Here is a 24,773-nt window from a genome sequence, read left to right as displayed (position 1 = left end):
TACCCACACCTGAGTTTCCATTTAAATCCCACTGGAGACAGAAGCCACACCTACACTCCTGTAGAACACCCTGTACCCCAGACACAGCTGGGCCTCATCTTCTCATTGAGGCAGTTGCTTGCCATGCATGAGAAGATAAAGCCAATCTGCTTGATGCTCAGAAGAAAACAAATCTGGAGAGTGAGCTTATTCCCAATTACATTTTCTGAACTTTTAAAGCTCTTCAAGCCAAAAATATGACATCACCATAACATGATGCCAAAATAAACAACATAGAATAAAAATATATAAATGAATTAAAAGATAGCTCTGAGAAATAACTTGCAGCCAGTGAAATTGAAAAGCAGGATAGAGCAAGGTCTTTGTAGCCACACTGAGACAGACAAACAGAACAGCATTTACAAGGGGATGAAATGGAGGGAATCTACAAGAAAATGGTGTCAATTGAGAAGAGGAAGCTCTATCAAACACACCTGGTGGCAGACCTGGAAGCAGGGATTTTGCAGCTGCCCCCATTGCCTCACTGGAAGCAGACAGGTACAAGGAAAAACAAGGGAGATGGTAACACAGGAGGGTATGAGGCCAAAAAAGAGAAGATCCTACAGAAGCAGTGCAGTGGAAACAGAGATAAAGGGGCAAATTACCTTGCCTTTAATTTGAATAATTGTGCCCAGCTGAGCCCACGTTACTTCTCCCAGGTGTTATCCACATACACCTCCCCTGAGAGCCCGGCTGGGGCCCTTCTGACCTTAATAGATGAAACAAAGGGCAGGCAAAGCCCTCCGTTGGGAACAAGCAGCCACTGGGCTGGAAACATGTCTGGCAGTGAAACCACCCTCACTCAAAATGCATTTGCATTCCAATTCGTAAGGTGGTATCACAGGATTATTTTTACTCCTTGTCTCAGGGAGGGAAAAGGGACATTTTAGACCCTACAGGCTGACAAGCACTGGCAAGTGAGTTTTTAGCTAAGACTACAGTGTCTGTACATTAGAAAAATGTATTTTGCTTTCTCTGCTAAGGCAATGATAGTCCAGAGTGATATCTGCTCTCTTTCACCTGTCCCTGCTGCCTCAGGCACACTACAAAAACACCTTATTTTGATAGGTCTCAAAATGAGAGGTGAAATCCATAACCACTGTGTTTAATGGCTCCCACACTGCTGCAAAAACACTTGCATAGGAGTGTAGCTGCAAAGCCCTGCTTACTGCACTGGAGAGACACAGCTGGCTTGATCAGCACCCCATTGTTTGGGCTTTCCCTTTGTGGTGTGACAGTAGTTAGCCCAACAGTACCTGGAGATGCATTTGAACACGAGCCACCCTTATATAAACAAGATATAGTGATAACAGTTAAATTTTAGTCTGATTCTTTCCATCTCTTGCTCCCTTTTCTCAGCTGCTTTTTGCTGCGATTATAAAGCACTTACAAATGTGTCTTCTACAGACAGAATGACCTCCATCTTTCTTCATTTGCCACCCACTGTCCTTTCACCTACAGCTGTTACCAAAACCAGAAAGAAGGAAACCATTTCCTACCTGGAAGAGGTTTTGCAGAAGACACCCATAGAAGATGAAGAGCTGAGCTTTGCAAGACACTGGATCTTGCTCAGCAGAGAGCTGCAGGAGAACAAGCTGACAACCAAGGGTGACCTCAGCCACCCTGCAGCCCCCCAGCAGAGCTAGCAGCTGGGCACAGGTTCAGCTTCTGACCAGGTGCAGTGGTGGGGCAGGTCCAGGCAGGAGAGGGGCACACCTACAACAAGGGGCTGGGACCCACCTGGGAAGACCCAACTACCACCTCACTACTCTAGTGGGCACCAAAGCCCCCAGCTGAGCTGAACTGGAGCTGCTGAGCCCAGGGCAAGGTGGGTGGAGGCTCCAGGGGAGGCTGGGCAGGCTCATCAAGGCTTATTAGTGCTCCCAAAGCCCTGATGATGCCAGCTGTTCATTTTTGCATTAGCTTTGGCTTGTTTTTTCCCTTGTCCTTTATTGAAAAAACACCCCACTGGTGCTCTACATGAGGGGTGGGTGGAGCAGGGCTCCCTGCTCTGGGGGGGTGCAGACAGCTGTGGTGTCTCCCCCCAGCCATTGCTCCTTCTCTTTCTTTTAAACCCTGATGTTTCCTTGTATCAAAGGCATGGCCAGCTGTAAAAATAACATCCTGGCAGGGATGAGACAATTATGGCAAGACATGCAAACACCTGGAGCAGAGCGATGCTGCGTTCAGCTTGGGAGAGAGAGTGTTTGAAGCAAAATTAATTTCATGTAATTTTATTAAAGGGCCAAGGGCGCTTCCCAGCTTTCAAGTGGCAACAGGAGGAGCCTGGCATGTCCCTCCATCAGAGACAGAGATGGGAAGAGCCCCACAACCAAAGGGAAGGGAGCATATGGAATACGTTACCCACATCCGTCATGGAATTAAAGGGCTTGAAAGAGTTCAGAAGGAAACTAGATATTTCTAAACAAAGAAACACTGAAAAAGTGGGGTGAGTGGCAATGCACAGCAGGGAGGGGTGAGGGCTCACAAATCCTTCCCTCTGCCTGAGTAAGCCTGAAGTGTTTTCAGCATGGAAGTTGTCTGAAACTGGTTAAAATGTGCACTGAAGAGCTGAAAGATGAAAACCTAAGGCAAAAATCAAGGATTTTTTTGAGGGGGAAAAAAATAAAAGGGAAAAAATAAAATAACATTAACCTTTCCAGAGTTCCACACTCTGGCTATACACACCATTGGGACTGTCAGGCTGGCTTGGCCTACTCTGTCCCACACCTGACTGTCCTTGCTTGCCAGAAGACTGGCTAGGAAGGTTTTTGCATTTAAAATTGAACAAAAAAAAGCAGAAATGACTGAACTTTGGACATGAAGCTTCTGCAGCACTGACCACTGCCAAGCAGTCCTGGTCCTGCCGTGGTCCCTGATGCCAGCACCCAGTCTTCTGCCATGTTGTGGGGCATGTTATACACCCCTGCCCAGGCACTAACCAAAACTAGCTTTAAGACTATCTAGCTGCTGCACATTCACCTGCCACTGGCCAAGGGGTGGCACTGCCCTGCACGAGGGGGAAGGGGCAGAAGGGGTCATGGCAGATTACCAGCTAAATGCAGGGTGATGTGTCACCTGTAAACCACAGGATAGTCACTGCTGAAGTGAACTTAATCCTCCAGCTGTTGAACACCTCCTGCCCCTGTGGTCTTTACCAGAAACGAGGGGGCTGTCGGTGCAAATGATGACAGAGCTGCCTGAAAAACACTTCAGAAACTGAACACCAGCATCCTGTTTCTTCTTTACGATCCTGTGCTAGTTTTTGGGCAGCAGTGCCCTTGTCCTTGGCCATGGCTGCCCTGCCTCTGTGGATCTGCCGGGTCTGCACCAGGAGCTGGAGAAGCAGGGCAGTTGCTTTGGTTGTCCCACACAGGCACCAGCATTAGGAACCTGCTGGCGATGGAGGGCAATAACAGCACTACAGTACTCTTTTCCATGGTGAAGAAGGAAAATTAGGAAAGTGCTGCTGTAAGTCTCCAGCAACTTGGCTAGACAGCTCATGCTTGGACAAAGCAGTGGCCACATGTCTCAGGGGAGCTGCTCCCTCCAGCAGCACTGGAGGAGTCACAGCCTTTGGGCACCACACTTTAGCTGTAGAGAGGCCAAGCACATTTGTTTTCCTGCCTAACTCTAGACTAACATCCCATTCTCTGCCTCCTCCACCTGAGAACTTGCTAGAGATAAGATACCCTTTCTTAGAAAGGAAGAAAAATGTGGTGTTTTCAAAGTGCAATGCTAAGTCCCAGCCCTCCTTTAGCTGCCTTTGCAATGCCTGGCACAGGCTCCCACTGAAATAGTTACCCTCTTGAATTGGCTGTTCTATTTTGGATTAGCGAATTTCCAATGTTATGGTTTAGGAGTTTTGTATACCATGAATTAAAGCATTTCAAATGGCCCTCCATCATGTGCATGGTTCTAGCACGCATGTAAAAGAGGCTTTAAAAGGTACATTAGGGCAAAAGCAAGAGGGAAAAAAAAAAAGGCAAACAAGTAAATTAAAAATGGAAAACAAATCAAAGGGAGACAACACTCCAAAGGGCATGTTAGTTACCTGAGAATTCTGTACAGCCAGAAGAATTATGAACACAGAAAGACTTTAAATTATTATTAAAGTCTGTTCTAAGTCCACATAAATTAGCATTATATAGGTTGCTGGGAGCGCCCATCTCATCTGGCACGCCTGACATGGTCAGCTGCACTGTGGGGAAATGCAGAATCCAGCTGGATTTGTACCAAATAAATGAAATAATATTTTTAAGTTCTTTGCTATGAAATGCACCTGAGCTGCAGTAAGATATGAGTGATGTGTGAAAACTCTCGTCTCAAGCACATCCCAACGCCTGTTGGCAATTTTTTGTTCTCTGTGGTTGCCTTCCCCTCCCCTCTTCAATCATTACTGATCTTTTAATCCAGTATTTTTATTTCGTCTATTAGCAGAGGTCAGGATTTACATGCTCAGTTTGAGATACCTAGAAATCCTTGCCAATATGCACCTCAGAGTTGATCTAGACTTTAAGAAGCAATTAAAGTCAGTTCCATGATGTTTTTATCCAGAGGTTTCACCACTGCTAAGCTGTGTGCTCTGTTGCTGCAGCTGTGCATATCCTGTAAAAAAAATAATTTTAAAAGGAGCACTTTGATAGTAATACAATTAATTTTATGCCTTATGCTGTCTGCTCTACCTAGACATGCCATCAGTTTCTAAACTCAGTTCCAGTCAGAAGAAAAAAAATCTGAAGCTGTTTAAGTCACCATGGTTTGAACTTTCAAATGACAAATTGTGTAAATAAGACTATTTTAATGTAGTATTTTATTATGTATAATACTGTTTTTTCTAGTAAGTGTCTAACATGTACGTTAAATCAAACTTAAATGGCAAGTAAGTCCCATCTTTCCTCAGTCACACCAGTCAGTGTTGTCAGAGTTAAGAATTAACTCTCTATCAGTCATCACCATCCTCTGTCTCTGCCAAAAACATATGTTAGAAGTCAGTTTAAAAATGGTCATTTTAGATCAAAGAGGAAAGTTTGAAAATGAATGCACTAATGATTGACAGAGCTATTGTACCTTTTTACCAAGTTCAGCAAATTTTTTCAGCCTGTTCTTTTGTACATTGTTTTATTGACCCACTTGTACAACAGTGACCTTTTACACTACTTGGGGAGCATGTATCGATATTAAATGTCATGGGTTTATTATGGTCCGTCTCTTGTGCAACGTGTTCCTGAGCGTAAGATATTCCAGATGATAATCTGATCTGTGAACCTTCAGACTAAGCAAGGATACATAAATATGATCCTGAAAGAAAACTGGACTCCCTAGTTTGCAAAAAAAAAAGCCCTATGGCCCTCAAGGGAGGCATTCCTCATTGTATGAATGCAAGTACCTATAACCCTTTTAAAGCTCAGTAGATAAAAAGACGTGGCTTTCCACATGGCTGTAACTCCCTGGGTCTTCAGTGTTCACTATGAGACCTCTAGGTAGTTAATACTTCAGATATGCATTTAGAGTGCTTTTTTTTTTTTTTTAGACAACAATTAGCATGCTCTTCATGTGAGGAAATATATAAACATAAGAAAGCCGTACAGAAGCTAATGTTACAAAATCACAAGCTAAATAAATCTCCCAAGTCAGCTTACTTTGCTGGCCCAACGATGCTAAAACTAAATCAAACCGAAGCATCTTACTCGGCGCCTCAGAAGTTCCCATACGTTCTACTGGCAGAGTTATGCTGCCACCTATTGTGAAGATGAACTGAAGGGACGCGTTTCCCTTTGCTAGGTGACACGTTTGCAATAATTACCACTTACCACCGCTGTTATCTCAAAGGCTGGATGAAAACTAGAACCCCTGGCTAACCACCAAGACACACTGCAGCCAGGGGTGGGGAGGCAGCGCGCTCTGCCTGAGACAGCGCTTGGAGATGGGCGCTGCCTTCCTCCCTGGTCAGAGGAGCACAGGGCTGCAGTTCAGTACCTGGAGCCTGCCCAGGACACTGAGACAGCATTTCAGCCTCAGCACAACTTTGGGATTATGTCTTTATGACACCTTCTTCCTCCCAAGCACAAGTGCAGTCCACATACCCTTTCTATACCCTGTGCCTGACTCCAGCAGCTGCAGTCACCAGCCCCGAGTGCACTGTTGCCCAAAGCTGCTTTTTTTGTATGTGCAGAATTGAGGCTGCAGGAGGGCAGGTGCAAGAGGCCCAGGTCAGCACACCATGAGCAAAACTGAAACTAATTACCATGGTACTTCCACCTCTCTGCAAGCAGAGTAGCTTGACACTAGTAGAGCTTTCCAGTTCTCTGTGTACCTTTCTGCACGTGTTACTTTCTAGCTACCTTGGCATGATGCATGTGCCCTCTGTTCCTTCAGTAGTACCAGCTAAGTCAAGTCCCACCAAAGCATTAGGCCATTGCTGCTATCCTAAGGTCACTTGGCTGGGAAAATGAGGCCATCTGTTCACTCACAAGCGAGCATCACAGCACTCCCTTAGGCTCTCATCTTTCCAATCCTGTCCATGTCCGCTCCATCCTTCATTTTCTCTTGCAGCTTTAGGGACCAAACAGTTTTAAGAAACAATAGGTTTCAACCTGCAGCCACCTGCAGCAGGGAATACAAACTCAGGATTCACCCCTGGACAGCTTGGCCCCTCGCTCAGGCCAACCAAAAAGTGGGATTTTCTCATGTATCTTCAGGGCTTTCAGCTGTTTCCAAGCCATTCAGTGGGAAAGAGAATCTCTCTTGAAGTGCAGTTGCACTTGAACCTGATCACCCTGACAGCAGTGTTGTAGCCAGAGGACAGCAAGTATGGCTGCTGTTAGGTCTCCAGCAAAATTAGCATCAGAAAAATACAGTATTTTATACTGTTTGCTGTGGCAAAATGCCAGGGTATGCATTTTTACTTTTTTTTGATTGATCCAACCAGGGACCAGTTAAACTCAAGGTTGCTTGTAGCATGGAGGCACACAAGAGTATCAGCAACCTGGATGGCACAGCAAGTAGCAGATTGTATTTTCAGGGTAAGACATTGACAAATTCCTTGGACAGGTGTATATATATATATATGTATATATATATGCACTCCCTTGTGTCCAGGGAGGGGACACAAGACAAGAAATGGAAGCAGAATGACCATGTCTGCATGGGTTAAAAACTCCATTTATTATGGATGGAACTTCCCTGAAGAAAACAGGATGGGTTCATTGGCAACTTTGAGCCTTCTTCTCATGTTAGCTGGTTTCTTAGAAAGTAGGTTGTTCTGGGGAGTAAGCTGGGATAAAGATCTAAGATAGGCTGTGGTTCTCAGCTCTGCAGATAAGCTGCTGCTAAGCAGCAGGCACTGCCTGTAAAATGAGGTGACAGAGTCATTGATACCTTTCTCTTTCCCAGTACAAACCCAGCACATTTGGGTACATTCATACCAGAACCCCAGCTGTGACCTGTACACTTCTAAGCTTCTTCCCTACTCCTGGCAACTCCTGTTGCCTTCCATCTATTTTAACAGATGGAAGGAAGATGGCTTTCCATTTACTACATGACTAGCACACACATTATTTTTGCACTGCTGTCAAAAAAAGCACATTTAAACTCTTTATCCCAAATCCAGGAGCCATCAGACTGTAAGACAGACTTAAGTGTTCTGAAGAGTTTATGGTCAAAGTCCTGAGCCTATCACACAAGGCCATTCTCTTTCTCTTAAGAGATCTATCATAAAGAAGTTTTAAATCAGGAGAAAGTATCCTCACTTCAGATGAAAGACTGACCTTGAGTCAAATGCTCTCAGCTTAGTCTTAAAAAGTGACAGGTTCCAACCAAAATGGTACCTCTTGTAATCATCCCATCCCTATACCCAGAGACAGAGCATCACACTTACTTCATTGTTCTCAGTGATAAAGGACAGTATTGCACGCAGGTTTGGTTTTTTTTTTTCGTTTTTTTTTTTATTGCTGTTAATTCAAGGAAAAAGGTTGCATAAAATCCAATCTCTTCTAGAAATATAAGTGACCTTTCCAGTACATTTCAAATATCAAAGTATATGGTAAACATACAAATAAAGAGAAGGTAACATACCTCCTATTTACAGTACAGTATTTTAAATCATAAAATAAGTTCCATAAAGTACAACTGGCAGGTAATTCACAATACAAGTCCATTGGTGGTTTAACACCCTCACTTCAACTCAAACGCAGTTCATTCATTTCAAGTGGTCCAAAAATACCCAGATCAAATAAAAATTTTAATCAAAATAATTTTCATTTACTACTTAAACTTTTTTTTTTCTTTTTTAAATTAAAGCTTTCATCTACCTCCCTCCCCATTCCCCCCCTCCAAGAAAAAAGTTTCAAAATGTACACTGGTGCTATAAATATAAATGCTACCTATGAAGAAATGTAGTAATCAAGCTTTTTTTCTTCAAGTTTTTTTTTGTTTGTTTAAGCAATTTGTTAGACGGCTGAACCAAAGATTGATTTCATTTCATCCCTCTACTGGACACCAGGTCTGATCTTAAGAAAAAACATTTCTGCCATGAACTGTGAGGAATGCCAAACCCTATGGATATACAGTGGTAGTTGTTCATCGGTGTTGAATGCAGCAGTCAAAAAATACACTCATCTTCCAGATAACCTCAGTGCACTTTAGGAAATCAAATATTACCTGGAAGCAATTTAGTAAATATATTGGCTTTTAAAAATAAAAAAAAAAAATACAGCAGCATTAAACTTACTTACTCATGATACTGACATGATTAATACCATCTTGACACTCATTTCAGTCTTTCACATTTTACCGTAATTACGCATAGTGGTAAATTGTTATAAAATAGTGACTTTGCTATTTGGTAGACAGGTTCTAATACTAATACCTGACTATTTTGTAGAAAACCATAGCTTTTGTTCAGTTTGAAATAAAACATTTACATTCTAAGTACAATGCAACACTGTAATAGTTTAGGAAAAAATATTCAATCAAGTAATGTTCATTCTGTTTTGACACGATGTAGAATAGCTTTAAAAAAGGAAAAAAATGCTGTGAACTTTCATTACAAATGCAAACACACTGAGTACAACATTCATACCATTTTTTTCACCTTTGTTGCTGAACATACAGGCTAAAAAGCTACAATGGAAGAAAAAATCTGTCAATTGAAGCTCGTTCATTTTCTAAATCTGTTCCAGTCCACACAGTTTCAGCCCCTCCATGGATTTTCCTTTATTTGGGACTCTCAAGAGGTGTGTATATGTATTATTATCAGATATAGTACACATACAGTATCGTGTGTTCCTTTGGACTCTCCTAAAAAGACGTTTGAACATCTCCTCTCAATTCATGACCATTAATTTAGAGTACGGGCAGGGTCTGTATGAACTGATAAACACTCATGCAAGTCCAGCGAATCCACGTGGACAAACAGGGCAAGAAAATAAAACAGCAGCATAAGGAGAACAGGGAGGGAGGGAAGAAGATTGTGGTGGGGAACACGACCAAGTTTCTTCTTTCACCATATGGCTGCTCCACCAGTGATGTCAGAGGTCAGAGGACATTTTTTTTTAAAAAAAACAACAACAAACAACGCAGTAAACATTGCACATGTCTCAAGTCTTCAGTGCAAAAGCATGGTTCAAATGCTCTTTTTGATTGTTTTGGCTGAGTGTTTGAATTACATGCATTACACAAGCCTTTTGTAGAACCAGGAGGAGACCAGGGACTCAGCTTTCTTCTTGTGTATGGAACAGAGGTGCAAAAGCCATGAAAAATTCCAAAAGAATATAAAACCGGGAATGTCCCAAAACAGAAGACCAACCCTCCCTCCCACACACACACCTTCCCCCAATTTCCCAAGCTTCACTTTAAGTAGGCAATGTTTACTTGTTTCAGTCTGCAGAATCCAAGGTATCATTGGAAGGGGGAGGGGGAGGTGCGTATCTCAGTCTGTAAGTGCCTAAAACAGGAAAGAGAACTACTAAGTCACTGCTCACAATGAAAATGGATTACAAAACCACTACAAGGTATCAAAATGGACATGCTCTTCAAAAGGCACTATCATCCTCCAGTCCTTTTAAAGTAGGTCCTAAGATTTTATACTATTTCCTTTTGTCTGCTTGCTAAAACTCTTCTAAGTTTAAAAAAGGTTTAGACTGTAGATACAGGACTTTACCTTTACTGGAAAAATGCAAAGAAAATACAACCCCCATTCAGGTTTGTCTTTCCTGTTCCAGTCTGACCAAAAATGTCAGAATGGGCACAGGCCAAGAATCAAATGTAGGTTACACTCTGTGCAAACACTGCTTTTCCCCTGTGCTTCTGGATGGAGAGAGAAATGGCATGTAAGACCAAAGCTGTTCCTTAGATTTGTAGTTTCAATTGGTTCCTGCCTTTGTGCTGCAACTTGTCTGAAAAGTTAAAGCCTGTCTCATTTATGTATTGCATGACGGGGCACAGAAGGATGGCTGGTCATGCAAAGGCAAGCTTTAGAAAAGTTACTTTATCCAATGGCAAGTCTGTTGTTTTTTTTTAAAATTCTCACAAGTTTTAAGAACCTAGGTTTTTATCATAGTAATTGATATCCTTCACTTTTTGCCAACCAATTCTCTCAAAAAAACCACTGAATAGGACTGGAAAAACAAACAACGTGCAATTCTCAAAACAATGCCAAAAATAAAGCGGTGGGGAAAAAAAAGAATGACAATTTATGACTGATATAGTTTGACTTCCCACTTCTGAATTGTGCCCATTTTCAACTTCACACAGTGAACCCTGTTCCCTTTGCACTGTTCTACAAGGTTTTCAGGCAGAGATAAGATACTTTGCAATTTTAGAGCAGGTCACTAGTGCACAACCATTTACACAAAACATACACACGCACGCACACCTTTCCGCAAGACCAGAAACAGCACATTCAGAAAGGTAAAGAGAAACTGCTAAACTCCAAAGCAAGTCCGCTGGGAGTTATCATGATTACCTTGTTGACTGGCCTCCATGGATGACTGCTTACAGTCCTGCGCATAGTGTCCACTTACACCACAATTGTAACATGAAACGTTCCCATTCTTCTTGGGTCCCGACCCATTTGTGTTGGCAACTACGTTAGGTGCTGGATATACAGGATAGAACCTCCCAAATCCTGCCATCTGCTGCATACCATAGTTGGCTTGGCTCCCCATCACTGGGTCATGCATAAGCCCGTTTGCATATGGAGACTGAGGCAGGAAGAAAGGAAGTTGTGTTCCATTACTTTGATGTGCTTGATTGAGGTAGCTGCCATTACAAAGTGATGGCAGAGTGAAGAAAGACGGAACTCTGTAGACTTGTCCATGAAGCGGATTATGATAAAAATAGCTATTAATCTGAAGGCTTCCATTGGTCCCACAGCTACACCTACGTCCACAAGAACCGCAGGGACCAGATCCCAACTGCTGCGGAGGTAACATTGTCCCATTAGTGTTATTATTTCCAACAGCGTTTATGTAGGATGTGCTGTCACTCTGTGCAGTGCTGTGTGTTAAAGCAGGGCTCGGGCTAGGGGCAGGGCCTGGCGTGTGTGTAGGTATTGCAGGAGGAACAGTGGACTGGACCTGACCAACACCTAAACCAGCAGACTGAGGTGGTGAGGAAGTCGGTACAGTGTTTAGCACATTTGTATTCTGGTTGGGCAACACATTGGTAGCATGGGGACTGCCTGGCAAAGCGTATGAAGCTGGTGGAGGTGGCGGTGCTGCTGTGGAGAGACCAGCTGCTGGAAGAACGACCTTTAGATTGGTAGGCTGAGGGATTGCTCCTGGGTTTCCCTCAATGTGAGGCACCATTTGATTCAGTCCTACCACCTGGGATGCAGGTTTTGTGATGGGATCTGTAGTAGGAACTGGGGATCCTGGGAAACTACCTGGATTGTGGACTGGGATAAAGGCAGTATTTGGTGATCCAATACTTAAATTTCCTGTTGGTTGCTGTGGTCCATTAACTGTGCAACTTTCTGATGATCCCTGCGGAGAGGGCATTTTCAACCTATGTATTGCCAAATGCAAAGCAGGGCTACCAGGCTGGACAGAATGTGGAAGGAAAGTGGATGGGACTGGCAAAGGGGAAGCCATCAGCTCAAGGCGTTTCTCAGGTTCACCAGAGGTCACTGGGCCCATTCCACCAGGAGATGAATTTGCAGATTCTCTCACTGGCGAGACAGCAACCGGTGTGGTAACAAGCATTCCCATTGTTTTACCATCTGCAGATATGGGTGGTGGGACAACTGCTTCAGGCTTCTGGGCAGCGCTGTGCATTACACAGTGTAAGGCAGGCATGAAGGAAATATGTTGAAACTTTGCATTCAAAGGATCTTCTGAAAGGCTTCCATTTTCGTTATTCACTGAAGAGATCTGAGCAGATGATTTGTTCATACTTGATGAACTGACAGCACTGTAGCCTGTAAACCTGGTTGTATTTTGATTCCCAGAGTCCTCAGAATTGCTGTCTGTATCTGTGGAGACAAAACCATTTGTCAGTCCGAAAACCAAATCCAAAACTATAATACAGAGTCATCCCCTGGACTAATTTACCAATATCAAACATTCTAAGCTTGATGACAAAACTGATAGTTATATCTTCCCGAATTACAGTAACTCTGAGTTTATTTTCGTTCACCCAAATCAAGCTAGGGCAATCATCATCTTTTGCCTAGATCAAACTGTCCAACTAGCTACTCTTGACTTGTGTCTATCTGCAAATAGGAAGAGCAGGACAGCAGGACATACACCTAATTAGGAATTTGTATCTACCTAGGAAGATATTAATCCAGCTTACACAAATTTGAAAGGGTGGCAAACTGAACTGTCAATACAAAAAGGAGGACCTCTCAGACATGCCACATGCAATTTGCTATAAAAACAGTCCCTTTCAGCCAAAGTTTTTCCCATTTACTGTACTGCTGAAATTCCTCAAGAGAGCTATGCCACTGAGGTCAGAAAGTTACCACATGTATGTAGTAATTTAAAACTCAGCAGTATTTAAACAGTCCTGCTATTACCTAGCAGCCTTTTAACTGTCCAGTCACAAAGCCTACAAAGCAAAATGCGTTCTATGGCTAGTTCAGATATAAAAGCAGCTGTTAAAATTGAGAAACTAATTAAAATTAATAAAAGAAAGATTAGTCCAGGAATAAAGTTGTTCATGCACACTCTCCATAAATACAACCTCTGTCTTTTTCTTCTTCACTATCAAAGCTTTCCCTCCCATCATGTCGTGGACTAGAAGGAGAACTGTAACTTTCAGATGACGTTTCTCCACATGTATCGTGACCAGATCCAGCGTCCAAATTCAGATCTAAAAATAAAAATTGGCATTTTTATTTTTAATCTCATCATATGAAAGTGAGACTACTCTGGTTTGCTCACATCTCATGCTAGCTCAGATTTTTGGTTTTTTTCCTACTTAATTCCATCTCCCTGTGTTTGTACCATTCAGGACTGGTCTTGCTCCTAAATTTGCGATGACTGAATCCTCAGTGTTAATTATGGTGACACTGAAAATTAGTATTGGTGCAGAGCAGTGAAGAAAATTTTAATTTTTAATATATTTTATGATGCTTGTAACACATTGTATCACAATACAATCTCCTCTGTATGGCAACAATTAAACATTTCCATTAAAAGAGATGCAACACCCCTTGGTCATACCAGCAAAGGCAGAAAACTATCTCAGTGGGCAACATCAAAATGGTACACCTTTTTACAATCTACTCTTCCAGAACAGGCTTTAAGCAAACTCTAATGACAAAATCTATTTAAAGAAAAAGTGGTGAACTAAAAAAGTGTAAAATAATTTTCTAAATTCTGAACTGGATCATGGGAAACTCAATTTGCTGGAAAGCAGCTTTCAGGGTGGGTTTAGATCCCATTAGTGAAGTAGGTAGTTAGTATGTTCAGCCTCAGAAGTGAAGCAGCAAGACAGATACACCCTGCCTCAGAACATATGCCAGAACTAGCTTAAAGAAAACCCCTGTCCTCCTGTTGGCAGAACTCCAGGACAACAATTAGAAAACCATTAATAATTTTATTATTTCTAATAAATTATAATAGTATTATAAATTATTAATTCTCTTATTGCACTGCAAGTTTAACAGGTAGGGACAAATCAACAAAAAGCTGCCTTAATGCTTCAGTTCTTAAAATAATTTCCTGGATTAAACCTATAATCAGTCAAATTATTTTAACACGTTTTGAATATCTAACATAACCTGAAGCAGCAGTGTTGACCTCCCATCACTGAAAGCAAGAGTCTTAAGTGCTAGTCAGAGTATCAAGTCTTCCAAGTTACAAGTGTAACAAAGTGATGCCTCAGAAAAAGCTAAAAGCAGGGAGGAAAAAAAATGGAAAAAAACGATACAGTTAGGAGTTACTGACTCAAAACAGAGCATTTCAAATCAAGCCTGTTTCTTCCTGAAGTGGTCTTAACTAGCCAACGGTATCAGGCAGGCAGTTTCGTATCTATAGCAGTGGGTAGTGAGCGGACAGAGCTTCTATGGCAAAACATTTGCATTCCCTGTTCAACTTTGCACAACACAAGATCGCACCACCTTTTAAAGTTATCATCAGTTAATAAAAGCTCGGTGTGTTTTGCCCAACAACAAGAGCAGTAATCAATCAGATCTGTACAGAGTAAAGCTCTCCTATAGAGTATGTTTTCTGCTTGTACAGCCCTTAGCTATAGCTTTCTGAAACTGTCCTGGTTTTGCTAAGTTTGTGAACTGTGAATTCTTAAAAGTTTTAGTCAAATACTGTTTTTAGAAGATAACAAAAATTGCCCATAAAGCACATGACAATAATTCAGAATGGGAACCACTTGGAACTTTGAAAGGTGAGAGAAGCAGTGAGAAGAAGGAAAACTTATTCAAGACTGCACCTCAAGTGGAAGCAAGCGCAAGACAAGGCACTTTTAAAGAGCCCTTTTTAACTCTAACGCCAATTAGATGGTATAGAAAGAGGCAAATTCTTTTTCAGCTTTCTGTCATGAAAACTAAGCATAAGAGAGTCAAGGTGACAACTGATACTGGGAGCTTAGAAAATAGCAAAATGGAGAAGTCACTGGGTAATACAGCCCTTCAGAGATTTGTAATAAAGCTTGGAGAATTAATTTACTAAAGGAACACAAATACCATTTTGTCTTATAACTAACTGATGTACATAAGAGTCTAGGCCTAGACACTACGTTTTGCTGGATTACCCAAACTTGAAAACCCTGTTGGGCAGCAGACGGAGTTCAGTGTTGCAGCTCAGTAGTCACTTGTTTACACACCAGCTCATCAATGGCTCTCACCCCAGGGTTTTTATACAGTTTCCTCATGGGCCATTCTAGCTGAAGAAACTAGTGAGCTGCCAAGAGCACACTAATGACAAAATGTGGGATCACCACACACTGAGACTACTAAATTTCATAGAGAAGTAGCCCAACAGTAATGTTTCTGCAACTACTTCTCCACATAGGGCAACTTTCAGAGACTTCACTAGTATTTTTCCAGTTACACATGAAAAGAAACGTACACTAAGCAACTGCATCCAGAAGACTAAGTCTAGCATGTTCTATACAGCAAGCCAAAGCACAGGCTAGACAGTCCACATGCTGACTTGCACCAAAACAGATTTCAGATTTGTGATCTCTCCCCTTTATAGTAGAACAACAAACAAATCAGCAAAATTTGGAATTCTGTTTCCTACAAACAGCTTGGGAAAAAACATCTTACCTTTTGCTGCTCCTGTACGGATGTGCTGTGATGCTGCAACTCTAACTCCATTAGTCCTGTTATTCAACCGGCAGTCAGTTTTCTTTGCTTTATCCCTGTGTAAATAATTGTAACATTGTGTTGGGTTTTTTTCCCAAAATGCCTGGGTACAACCAACCATGAATGAACATACAAATGCCACTGCAAACAAAGGCAGTGACTCCAGGCCAGAATTGTGTATTTACTAGCTATAAGAACAATTATAGAAAATAAACAGGTAAAGGCTGCTATTGCAATACACCAGGAACTAAACTGTAAGCAGTGTTACTAAACTCTACAAATAAAGATCTAAAAAAGAAAACACACACACAAAAGAAATTAAGCAGCTGATACTGAAGTTGGCTTTGAAAGCTGATTCCTGTAACACAGCCATAGACCAGACTAGCAAAAGGCATCTGGCTACAGAGTATCAAAATGACAGAAAGTCAGCTTGGAAGTAGGCAGAGTACTAAATATGGGTGGAAATATTTGCACTTGACCACAGTGCAGGATTGTGTAGCCCACAGGCAGTTCTGAAACCCACCGATGTGCAAATTATCTTCAATAAAACATCACAGCAAGCTACCACCCACTGAGTAACATTACAGGCTGCTGTCAATCCTTACTTGATTTTCAGTGCTTTCTGGGCAGCTTTACACCTTTTAACTTACAAATAAATATAGAAGGGAAAAAAGGCAACTCATTATTGGTTAAGAACCTGCTTCTGCTCCTTCATCTTTTTGCTAAATAACAACTGATATTTTGAGAAACAAATGCATGCAATTACATTCTATTTTTCAAGTTACTTCTTTTCAGAAGATAAAATAAGGATTTTTATGTAGACTGGCTTTAAACTATGCCAGCTCTTGTTCCACAATAGCAAAACAACCTATTTGATTGTAGACTCTGTTCAAAGTGAATGCATTACACACTGTTTCTGCATTACTGGTTACATTGGAAACCTACTTTTCCAGCTGTGGCTTTCCTTTCTTCTTGCTTACTGTAGACAGACTTCGTTTTTCTGCTGTATGCTAGATAGAAAATGCAAAGACACAAGTCAAACAACAGAATTTGTATCACAAAAGCCAACCCCTTCCAGACTGACAGGTCCATGAATGCAAGACTACTGCACTTACAGGTGTTATAACCACACAAATGACTACTTGTGCAGTGCATCCACACATTTAGTATAATGCATCTTGTCTTGCATTTATGCCATCATCAGCAAAACACTTAGGAAATATTCCAGTTTCCAATCAAACTACTGTTTGCATGCTGTCTTTCCTCTTGAGGATAAAAAGAAATATGCCTCATCACATACCTGCTAAAAAGGCTAACCTAAGGGCTTAAGGGGCAACAGAATTTACTGATTTCAGTGGAATTCTTTGATGGCTGGGTGATGGGAAGTACATGCAGCAGATTAATTTACATAGTGACAAGGCAGGTATCCAGCCTTAAACGTGAGGTTGCTCCTAAACTAAACTCTAGAATATGACCTAGAATAATATAAAGTGTACTATTACTAGCTGCTAGTAATATATTTGGCAAATGACTAAAATCTAGGAAAACTCAGAAATAATCTCTGTCCAAATATACTGTGTTTGGACATCCTTTAAAAAGGAAGTAGATTTTCCTCTGCTTTAGTACGCTGATGTTTTTCTTGCCTCCAGCTTACAGTATTTCGAACTTTGACGAAGTCTACCATTTCATCTTTAGACGCAAATCTCAATTCATTACCCTGCTTTATGAAATAAGGAAACCATTTTGTTGGCTCGCTATTCCCCACATAATAACCAACAGCCAAATTCTGCATGTAGAATAAGAGTAATATTAAGCAATTATAATATTCAAGGATCTTCAGATGCAAGCAGTGAGCAATCTTCCTTCCTCCAGTTTCAGCAGATGACTTAATTTATAAATAATTATTCTTCTCTACTATACTCACATCAAAACTGATGAACCGAGAGACAAATCTCACAAAAAGCATATACACTTATAGCTATTAGTTTTTTTCAACAAAGATTAATACTAAAGTTCCTTAGATAATGTAGGTAAAGGAGAAAGACTATATTTAACCTGTTGTCTGTACTGTAGCATTAATATGGTTCAGTTTTTAATACAGCTTCTAGCTTATTCCTTGCAAAAACACAGAAACTCTCCAGGAGTTCTGAAATTCTCTCCGATTTAAATTACAATAATACATATTGTATTACAATAACAAGACAATGTCTGATTAGAAACAAACATTAAAACTTCCCTGATTACTTAAGAGCCTATTGGGAAATTGTATTTACAAATTCATAAACAATACAGGCAACTTTGAGACAGAAGTAAGTAATTATGAGGGGGTTTCCAAAGAAGATGAAGTAGTAGCAACTTGAACTTTGATAGTTATTGGTACAATTTTAGCAGGGCTCTTAATCTTTTAAAACCAATCCTAATAATGTGTAGCGGACAGTCTTCTCAAATGTCCCAGAATATTGGTTTCATGACAAAACAGCAACACACCTGGTCAAGTAGGTTTGTACAGTGCTCTGGGTGCTGCTGGACAATGCAGCTTTTTCTTCTCCAGTCCAATACCCCATTTTGCTCAGAGTGCTGCATATTAAGGCTGTCCAGTGAAGAACATTTTGCACTGCCAGTGCTGCTGAAAGGAAAAAAACAAAAATTACAATGATGTGAACAAACTCGCAGGCTTTTCTTACCAACATACACGTTTTTGCATCCTGTTGGGAAACTGGTATTTTGCTTCCAGAAAACTCTAGAAACTCTCAAGAGATTTAAAACACGTAAATTACGGAAGTTCTTGTGTTCCAAAGTTATACTGATGATCTGAACATAACTGGAGCTCCTTCTTTATTTGTCTATGATAATTTGATATAAAATTCAGAACAAGAGAATTTGTAGAAAACAGTACTTGAGAGAAAAATTTCCATAGATATTTATGCACACAAAGTATTTGGTTTTTTTCATACCAAATGTGAGGAAATTTTCAAATTAAAATATATGCTGAATTATTTTTTCTTCCTCACTGTTAATGACAAAGCTTGCATTACTTTGGAATCCCTATTTCAGCATTCATGAGACACTTAAGAAAAGGAGCACTTGGCTACTTACAGAACATGCAGCAGCAGTGTTTGTTTGAATTTTAAAAAAAAAGTAATCTTGTTTTATATTTTTACCTTGAGGATTGCTAATTTTGCACAGTCCTGTGAAAGGGGAGTTTGTGTCCTGGTTTGAACCAGGACAGAACTAATTTTCTTGCTAGTGGTTTTACTTTTAGATTAAGTCTCTTCTAAGCAGCTGCACTTGCAGAAATTAACAGCACATTTCTCAGTCAGCATCCGCTTCTGGGACAGATAACTCTCAATGTTTATGGTTATGGATGGAGAATGGGGTGCAGAACCAAGGGCTCTGCTGGGTTCCAAGAAACATCTTATGCTCCAGCACGAGAAGGGAGTAAAGGAGTCACACCTGTGACCCTCCTGTGGAGAGGAATGGACCAGACAGGCGACCAAAATTGACCAAACACAGTATTCCATCCTGTACACATCATACTCAGTATAAACTTGAGGGATCACAAGAGTCAAGCCCTCTTTGTTCATGGCTGGAGTCCTGGGAGGATTCCGTCCGTTCATCTGACTTTGATGGCGATCCGCGTTCCTGAATCCCTGCGCTCCTGCATCCAGCTCCTGTCTGCTGTTGACTCCAGCAATCGAGTCTGGGACTTTTCCAGGGCCTGCCCTGCAGCCTTGGTCGTAATGTGAACATTACTTAAGAGAGGGGCAGGGTGTGTGATAACGGGTTTGCATATTTTTGTAGATATTTCACTATTTTCATCTCTATTGTTTCATTAAAGCTGTATAGTTTAGTTTCCAACCTGTAATTCTCTCTCTTATTCTCTCATTTCCTACAGGGGGAAGGGAAAAGGGTTAGCAGAGAGCAATCTGTGTTTACTTGCCTGCCCAGTGTTAAACTGTGACAGACATATTGGCACCCAAGGTGGGCAGAGCTCACTAGCTTGAGTCCTTGCTTAAATTCTGACTAATTGAACAGTCTGAATTCCAATTCTGGTAAGAGGATACTCCCAGATAGCTCCCTCTAGTATCAGAGGTCTACTGAAGTTCTCAAAAGGTTGGGAATTGAACAGACCATATAGTCACCCCTGTGGTATACAGGGTATGTGATAAGCTCATTTGTAGCTGGTTTTAGTGTTCCTTTGTGGTTTATCAATGTGCTGTTTGAGAGCTGGAGTCGTGATATGGTCTTTAATGCTGATACACATCATAGTATATTTTGCAATGATGTTTAACGTAGACACAGAAAACTTTGGTAATTGTACTTTCAACTTTACCTTGGGAAACTATACCACTTAGCTGTTTTCTTTCAAGTAGAGTCTACCAGATTTTGATCAAACTAGCTTTATGATATTAGGGGTGTTTCTGAATATTATTACTTTTTTTGATGCACTGGGGAGGCATTTACTTTGGACCTCATAATGCCTTTGTCCCCTGAAGCTTCTCTGAGCAGCAGCTGATCAGAAGTAGCACCTAACTAGGTCTGAGAGTACTGGTCAACAAAGACTGCTGGAAAACCAGTCAGGGTTCTGATGAAGTCAGCAGGCCACACAGACCTATAAACTTTCCACCTATCATACAAACCCCTGCTTAAACACTTTTAAATTCTTATCAAAATACTTATGCTAATAAGTTAAAGTGCCTCTTAATTCAGGGCTGTCGGCAAGCTGCTTCATGATGGCTACTACATGAAAAGTTACTCAGTTTCACAATGGCAGAAATCTAGCACAGTGCAAAGCATGAGACAGGCTATAGTTCCAGCAACTACTTACCAAATAAATCTGGAAATAAGTGCCCAAATTACTTAAAAGACATACAGTAGAACATTACAAACATTAGAAGAAAATTATGAGAACCCAAGAAAGTTCCAAAATACAGACATGAGTCCCTGACTGCAGAGATATAAGCAATATCACTTCAGAAACTTCTGCTGAATGGAGTCAAGTGAATCAGCTGCTCAATTTGCAGTCATTTTATGCAAGCTGTGATACTGCTGAATTTTTATTCTGTATACCTGACTTCATTCCTACCAGTACATTTTTGGACCATTTCAAGAGTAAGGCTGCCATACTGAATATCAACAAAATATCCACATTTTCCTGAACTGTACCAATGCTATTTGAGATTAACTGCCCTTGGCTCTAGACAGTTTCATACTTATTTAAAAGAGAAAAATATCATTCAGTGCTATTTCTTTAGAGCCCATGAACAGCAGGCAAAGCTTTTAGAAACACAGACACACAACACGAACAGGTGAGGACTAAGAGACCTCTAGCAGTCAAGTAGTGAACACACTTTCCCCTCTTAAATAAACTGAAAATAACAGCTAGCAAAATGAGTTTCTATCACAGAAGTTTGCAGAAAGGTCTGCTTGTGTCTTTTCTATCTGATAGACAGATCCTAAACTACAGTCAGCTTTAGTATACTTTATTACACAATGAATAAGAAAAATACATTTTTTAAAATTAGTAACTCTATGTTAGTAAGTTTGGATCCTACTCTTCCAACTTCATAGTAGGCTGTATATCCACTGGTACAATCAGAAACTGACAAGATGACATACTCTTCTTGAAGAAACATAAGTTGAAAGTAAGTAGGAGGGTTAAAAAACAAAACAGAAACAAACCACTAAGTTGTCCAATTGGTAATTTAACAAGAATCTTGTCTGTTAAAGATTTGTGAACCTTAACCAACATTGTTTTGTGCTATGTTGCTATTCAAATTATTGTAATTCCAGGCAACCTGCCCCCCTCTCCTCACAGAAATAAAGACATTTTACAGATAAAACAACACAGAACAAGGCTGTAAAGCACAATAAACACTGTATCAATTTTTTCTCTTTATGTAGTTGAAGTATCACACAGAAATGTGCAAGCATATGCAGTTTCTAGTCAAAATACACTAACGAGTAAATGCACATTACATACTTCATATATCTGAAAGCACATATGAACTACTTTAATACAGTTAAGAAGTGCTCCCACTTACAATGAACAAAAACAGCAGGGTATACATGCTTTTGCTACTGAGCATGGGAAAGAATGGACTAGTTTCTCCTATAAAGTCATCTCTGAAGCTACTGAAGGAGAGCTTAAAACCAACAGCACTAGAAATGTTCAGCATATGCATAGGTGTGTCTGCATACAAGAAAAATACATGCAACACAAATTTAGGTTACTCAGCTTATAAACACAAATTCAAACATCAACTCCAGTGGTGAAGATTCACAAAATTTGCGAAAAAAGAATTTCAAATGAACTAGACCTACAGGCTTACAAATAGGATATTTTGAAATATTTATCTAACCCAGATAAAAAAGAACAAAATAAGAACACCCCAACCAAACAAAATTCCCACAAACAAGCTTTAACCTAGAAAGAAACAAATTCTCAATGCATTAACATACGAAGTTCAGAACTGTAGCATGGTCGCATTACATCCTAGTACCTACTTGGCAACAGGACTTTTTCCATTATGTTTCTTGTGGACTGCTGTGTGTTGCATTACATCTGGAAAAAAATAAACAAAGCATAATTTCAACAGCAGTACCTTTTCCTCTGTTAGATCAATTCAGCAAACTCATCTTTCCATCATTTACTAATCACTTAGCAGAAGACACCTCTGTTTAATAGGCTAGGCTTAATTTACAGTGCTGAAATTTACAGGCGTTGCATAGAGGACAGATCAGTTTGTACAGACAGTATAATCAAGGCTCTTTACACCTTCTACTTTCACAGAAGAATGAAGCAGCAAAAATATAAACTATAACAACCCTTTGCTCACCTCTGTATTTAAATGTAAGGACTAAATGTGTGACTGAATATCACCCAGTATGAAAGGATGGAGAGAAAGAAAGGATTCAGTCAGAAAAGTAGAGAATTTTGTCATTTTTTTCTGAACTGCTAAAACTCATCTCAAAAATATGTCACACATTCTGAAGAGTGAATGAAGACAAGTCTTACACAGATGTGCTGCATTCTGAACCTCAAAATTCACTATGCAAGTAAAGCTTTACAAATTACATTTGACATAAAAAGAGGAAATAAAAACCAAGAACTCTAGAGACATGGTCTACCCTTCAAGGTAACCATTAAAATTTAACAAAGCAGTTTTTCTTAACTCCAACTGCTGATCTTGCCCTTCTTGGTAGCTATCATTTTGCCTGAAACTCCACTAAATGCTACTAATAAGCCCAAATTATTATTTGAAAAAAAAAAAATCTTCACAATTTTTAAACTTCTGGTAGGACTTCACTAAAATGACACAAAAGCTGTTCTGAAATGCACTGTAGTTCCATCAGGTGATCAGTTTTTTGTTGTGTTTTTTTTTAAGGACAGTATGTAAAACACTATTAGAGAAATTTCCAAATATATTGTAAATTTATTTGGTGCATTCTAAATGATAAAGGAGAATATGGTAATACATTTTTTAAGTAATAAAAGCTGTCTGAACTGTGTATGTGGATTACCGATTGCACGTAAGATCAACTGAACGCCTCTTACTAGTTAGTAATGTGTAACAGGATATGGGCGGTGTCATTCTGTGACAGCCAGTGGAAGTGTTCACTGGTCCACATTCACCCATCTGTCACACCTCTCATCCTTTCCACCTACTAGAGGCTTATACTTGCTTGCTACTGAGAACAATGCAAAACTGGTTTACCATTCCTCTCAGAATAGAATTACGGACTAGCCACTAAGCTGCTGCTTCCACATGTGAACTGTTTTTGAGCTATTTTGAAAACACCAGCTTCAGACTGTAGCCAGTCCTAAACACCACAGTCCTAAACAGAGCAAGAAGAGGAAAACTTGAATGCCCTTCCTGAGTAAAACTAAAATCTAGACAAATGTAGTATATTTAATACAAAACAGTCAGTGACTCTTAAAACTCTGCACTCAACTTCAAACCCTGGTTACTGAAAAACAGGTAAAGACATTAAAAGCTACAAACAATCTTGACTCAAGTAAATTGCAAAGAATATCTTCCTAGTTGCTCAACTCAGCTGTGAGCTTCTGCCTCTGAGCTGTCTAAGAACACTCCCACTACTTCAAATTAGCTACCTCCAAAGGAAACTGCTGAAAGCATACAAAAATTCTTTACATGGCAGATTTCAATCAAATCTCTCAGGTTTACACCAATCAGTCTACTGTGTGATTTTCCAGAACTGAATGTGGTAAAATTTCTCAGAGAAGAACCACCTTTGAGTACACAACTACCTTCCTCCTGACTTGAAGCTTCTGAACTGTCCTCCTTGAAGTGTTCTGGTGCCTTAACCGTCTTCAAAGAGGGTTGTAAGTTACCTGCAGAGAATAAAGTTCACGTAGTAACTTTATAGATCTTGAACAACTGGACAGTTCTAGAATGCTTGCACTAAACTGAAGGCTGGGGAAACTGAAGACTAAACTTATTAGGTCTGCATGTGGCAATAATTTGCACATAGTCTCCTTCAAAGCAGGCGATCTCCCAGAGTAAAGGAGATATTTTTACTTGAAGAGTGTGCAAAACAATTTTAAAACTCGGGTGCAATTTCAAAAGGTTAAGATTGTGATTATAATATTGGAAATATTCCTACTGTCCTGCACACCTCAGATTTTTTTTTACAATCCTATTGTGTTACAGCAAGAAATGGAAGGAGACCAACGATAGTTACCAGGATTCTTCTGCAACAAGTTACACTCCTCTGCTGTCAAATTATTTGCCTGCTAAGACAGATCAAATTTGGGCTAAAGTTTTCTAGTGCCTGTAACACTGTCTTCACACATAATTTTGCCTCTTTATGTCAGACAGGATGGAAAAAAAAGAAAAGTGGCAATAATATTTTCAGTTTTGTTGCAAAAATATCCACTGTCATGCTCTGAAAAGGGACTTAGTTTGGTAATGAACCTAACTGTAGGAGACTACTCTTT

At 40.3% G+C, this 24,773-nt stretch overlaps 1 protein-coding gene across 2 annotated transcripts in view; it reads right to left on the bottom strand.

Annotated features, from left to right (window-relative positions):
* Positions 1 to 8,480: 8,480 nt before the first annotated feature.
* ZCCHC2 (zinc finger, CCHC domain containing 2) overlaps positions 8,481 to 24,773 on the bottom strand; it is a 30,248-nt gene continuing 13,955 nt past the window's right edge. Inside the window, exons 6-14 of one of the 2 annotated variants that reach the window (XM_010000895.1) lie at positions 24,084 to 24,167; positions 22,319 to 22,376; positions 18,299 to 18,437; positions 16,757 to 16,821; positions 15,773 to 15,867; positions 13,228 to 13,356; positions 11,006 to 12,514; positions 9,913 to 9,985; positions 8,481 to 8,700 (exon numbers count right to left, since the gene is read on the bottom strand). In XM_010000895.1, the coding sequence (XP_009999197.1) occupies positions 9,918 to 9,985; positions 11,006 to 12,514; positions 13,228 to 13,356; positions 15,773 to 15,867; positions 16,757 to 16,821; positions 18,299 to 18,437; positions 22,319 to 22,376; positions 24,084 to 24,167 (2,147 nt within the window). In that variant the 3' untranslated portion in view covers positions 8,481 to 8,700; positions 9,913 to 9,917. Of the gene's footprint in view, positions 8,701 to 9,146; positions 9,986 to 11,005; positions 12,515 to 13,227; positions 13,357 to 15,772; positions 15,868 to 16,756; positions 16,822 to 18,298; positions 18,438 to 22,318; positions 22,377 to 24,083; positions 24,168 to 24,773 lie in introns of those variants that run through there. The other variant, XM_010000896.1, reaches the window with a different exon arrangement.

The sequence above is a fragment of the Chaetura pelagica genome, unplaced genomic scaffold (assembly GCF_000747805.2).
Source record: "Chaetura pelagica isolate M959 unplaced genomic scaffold, ChaPel_1.0 scaffold104, whole genome shotgun sequence".
NCBI classification, from domain to species: Eukaryota; Metazoa; Chordata; class Aves; order Apodiformes; family Apodidae; genus Chaetura; species Chaetura pelagica.
This window is presented reverse-complemented; position numbering and strand designations above follow the sequence as displayed.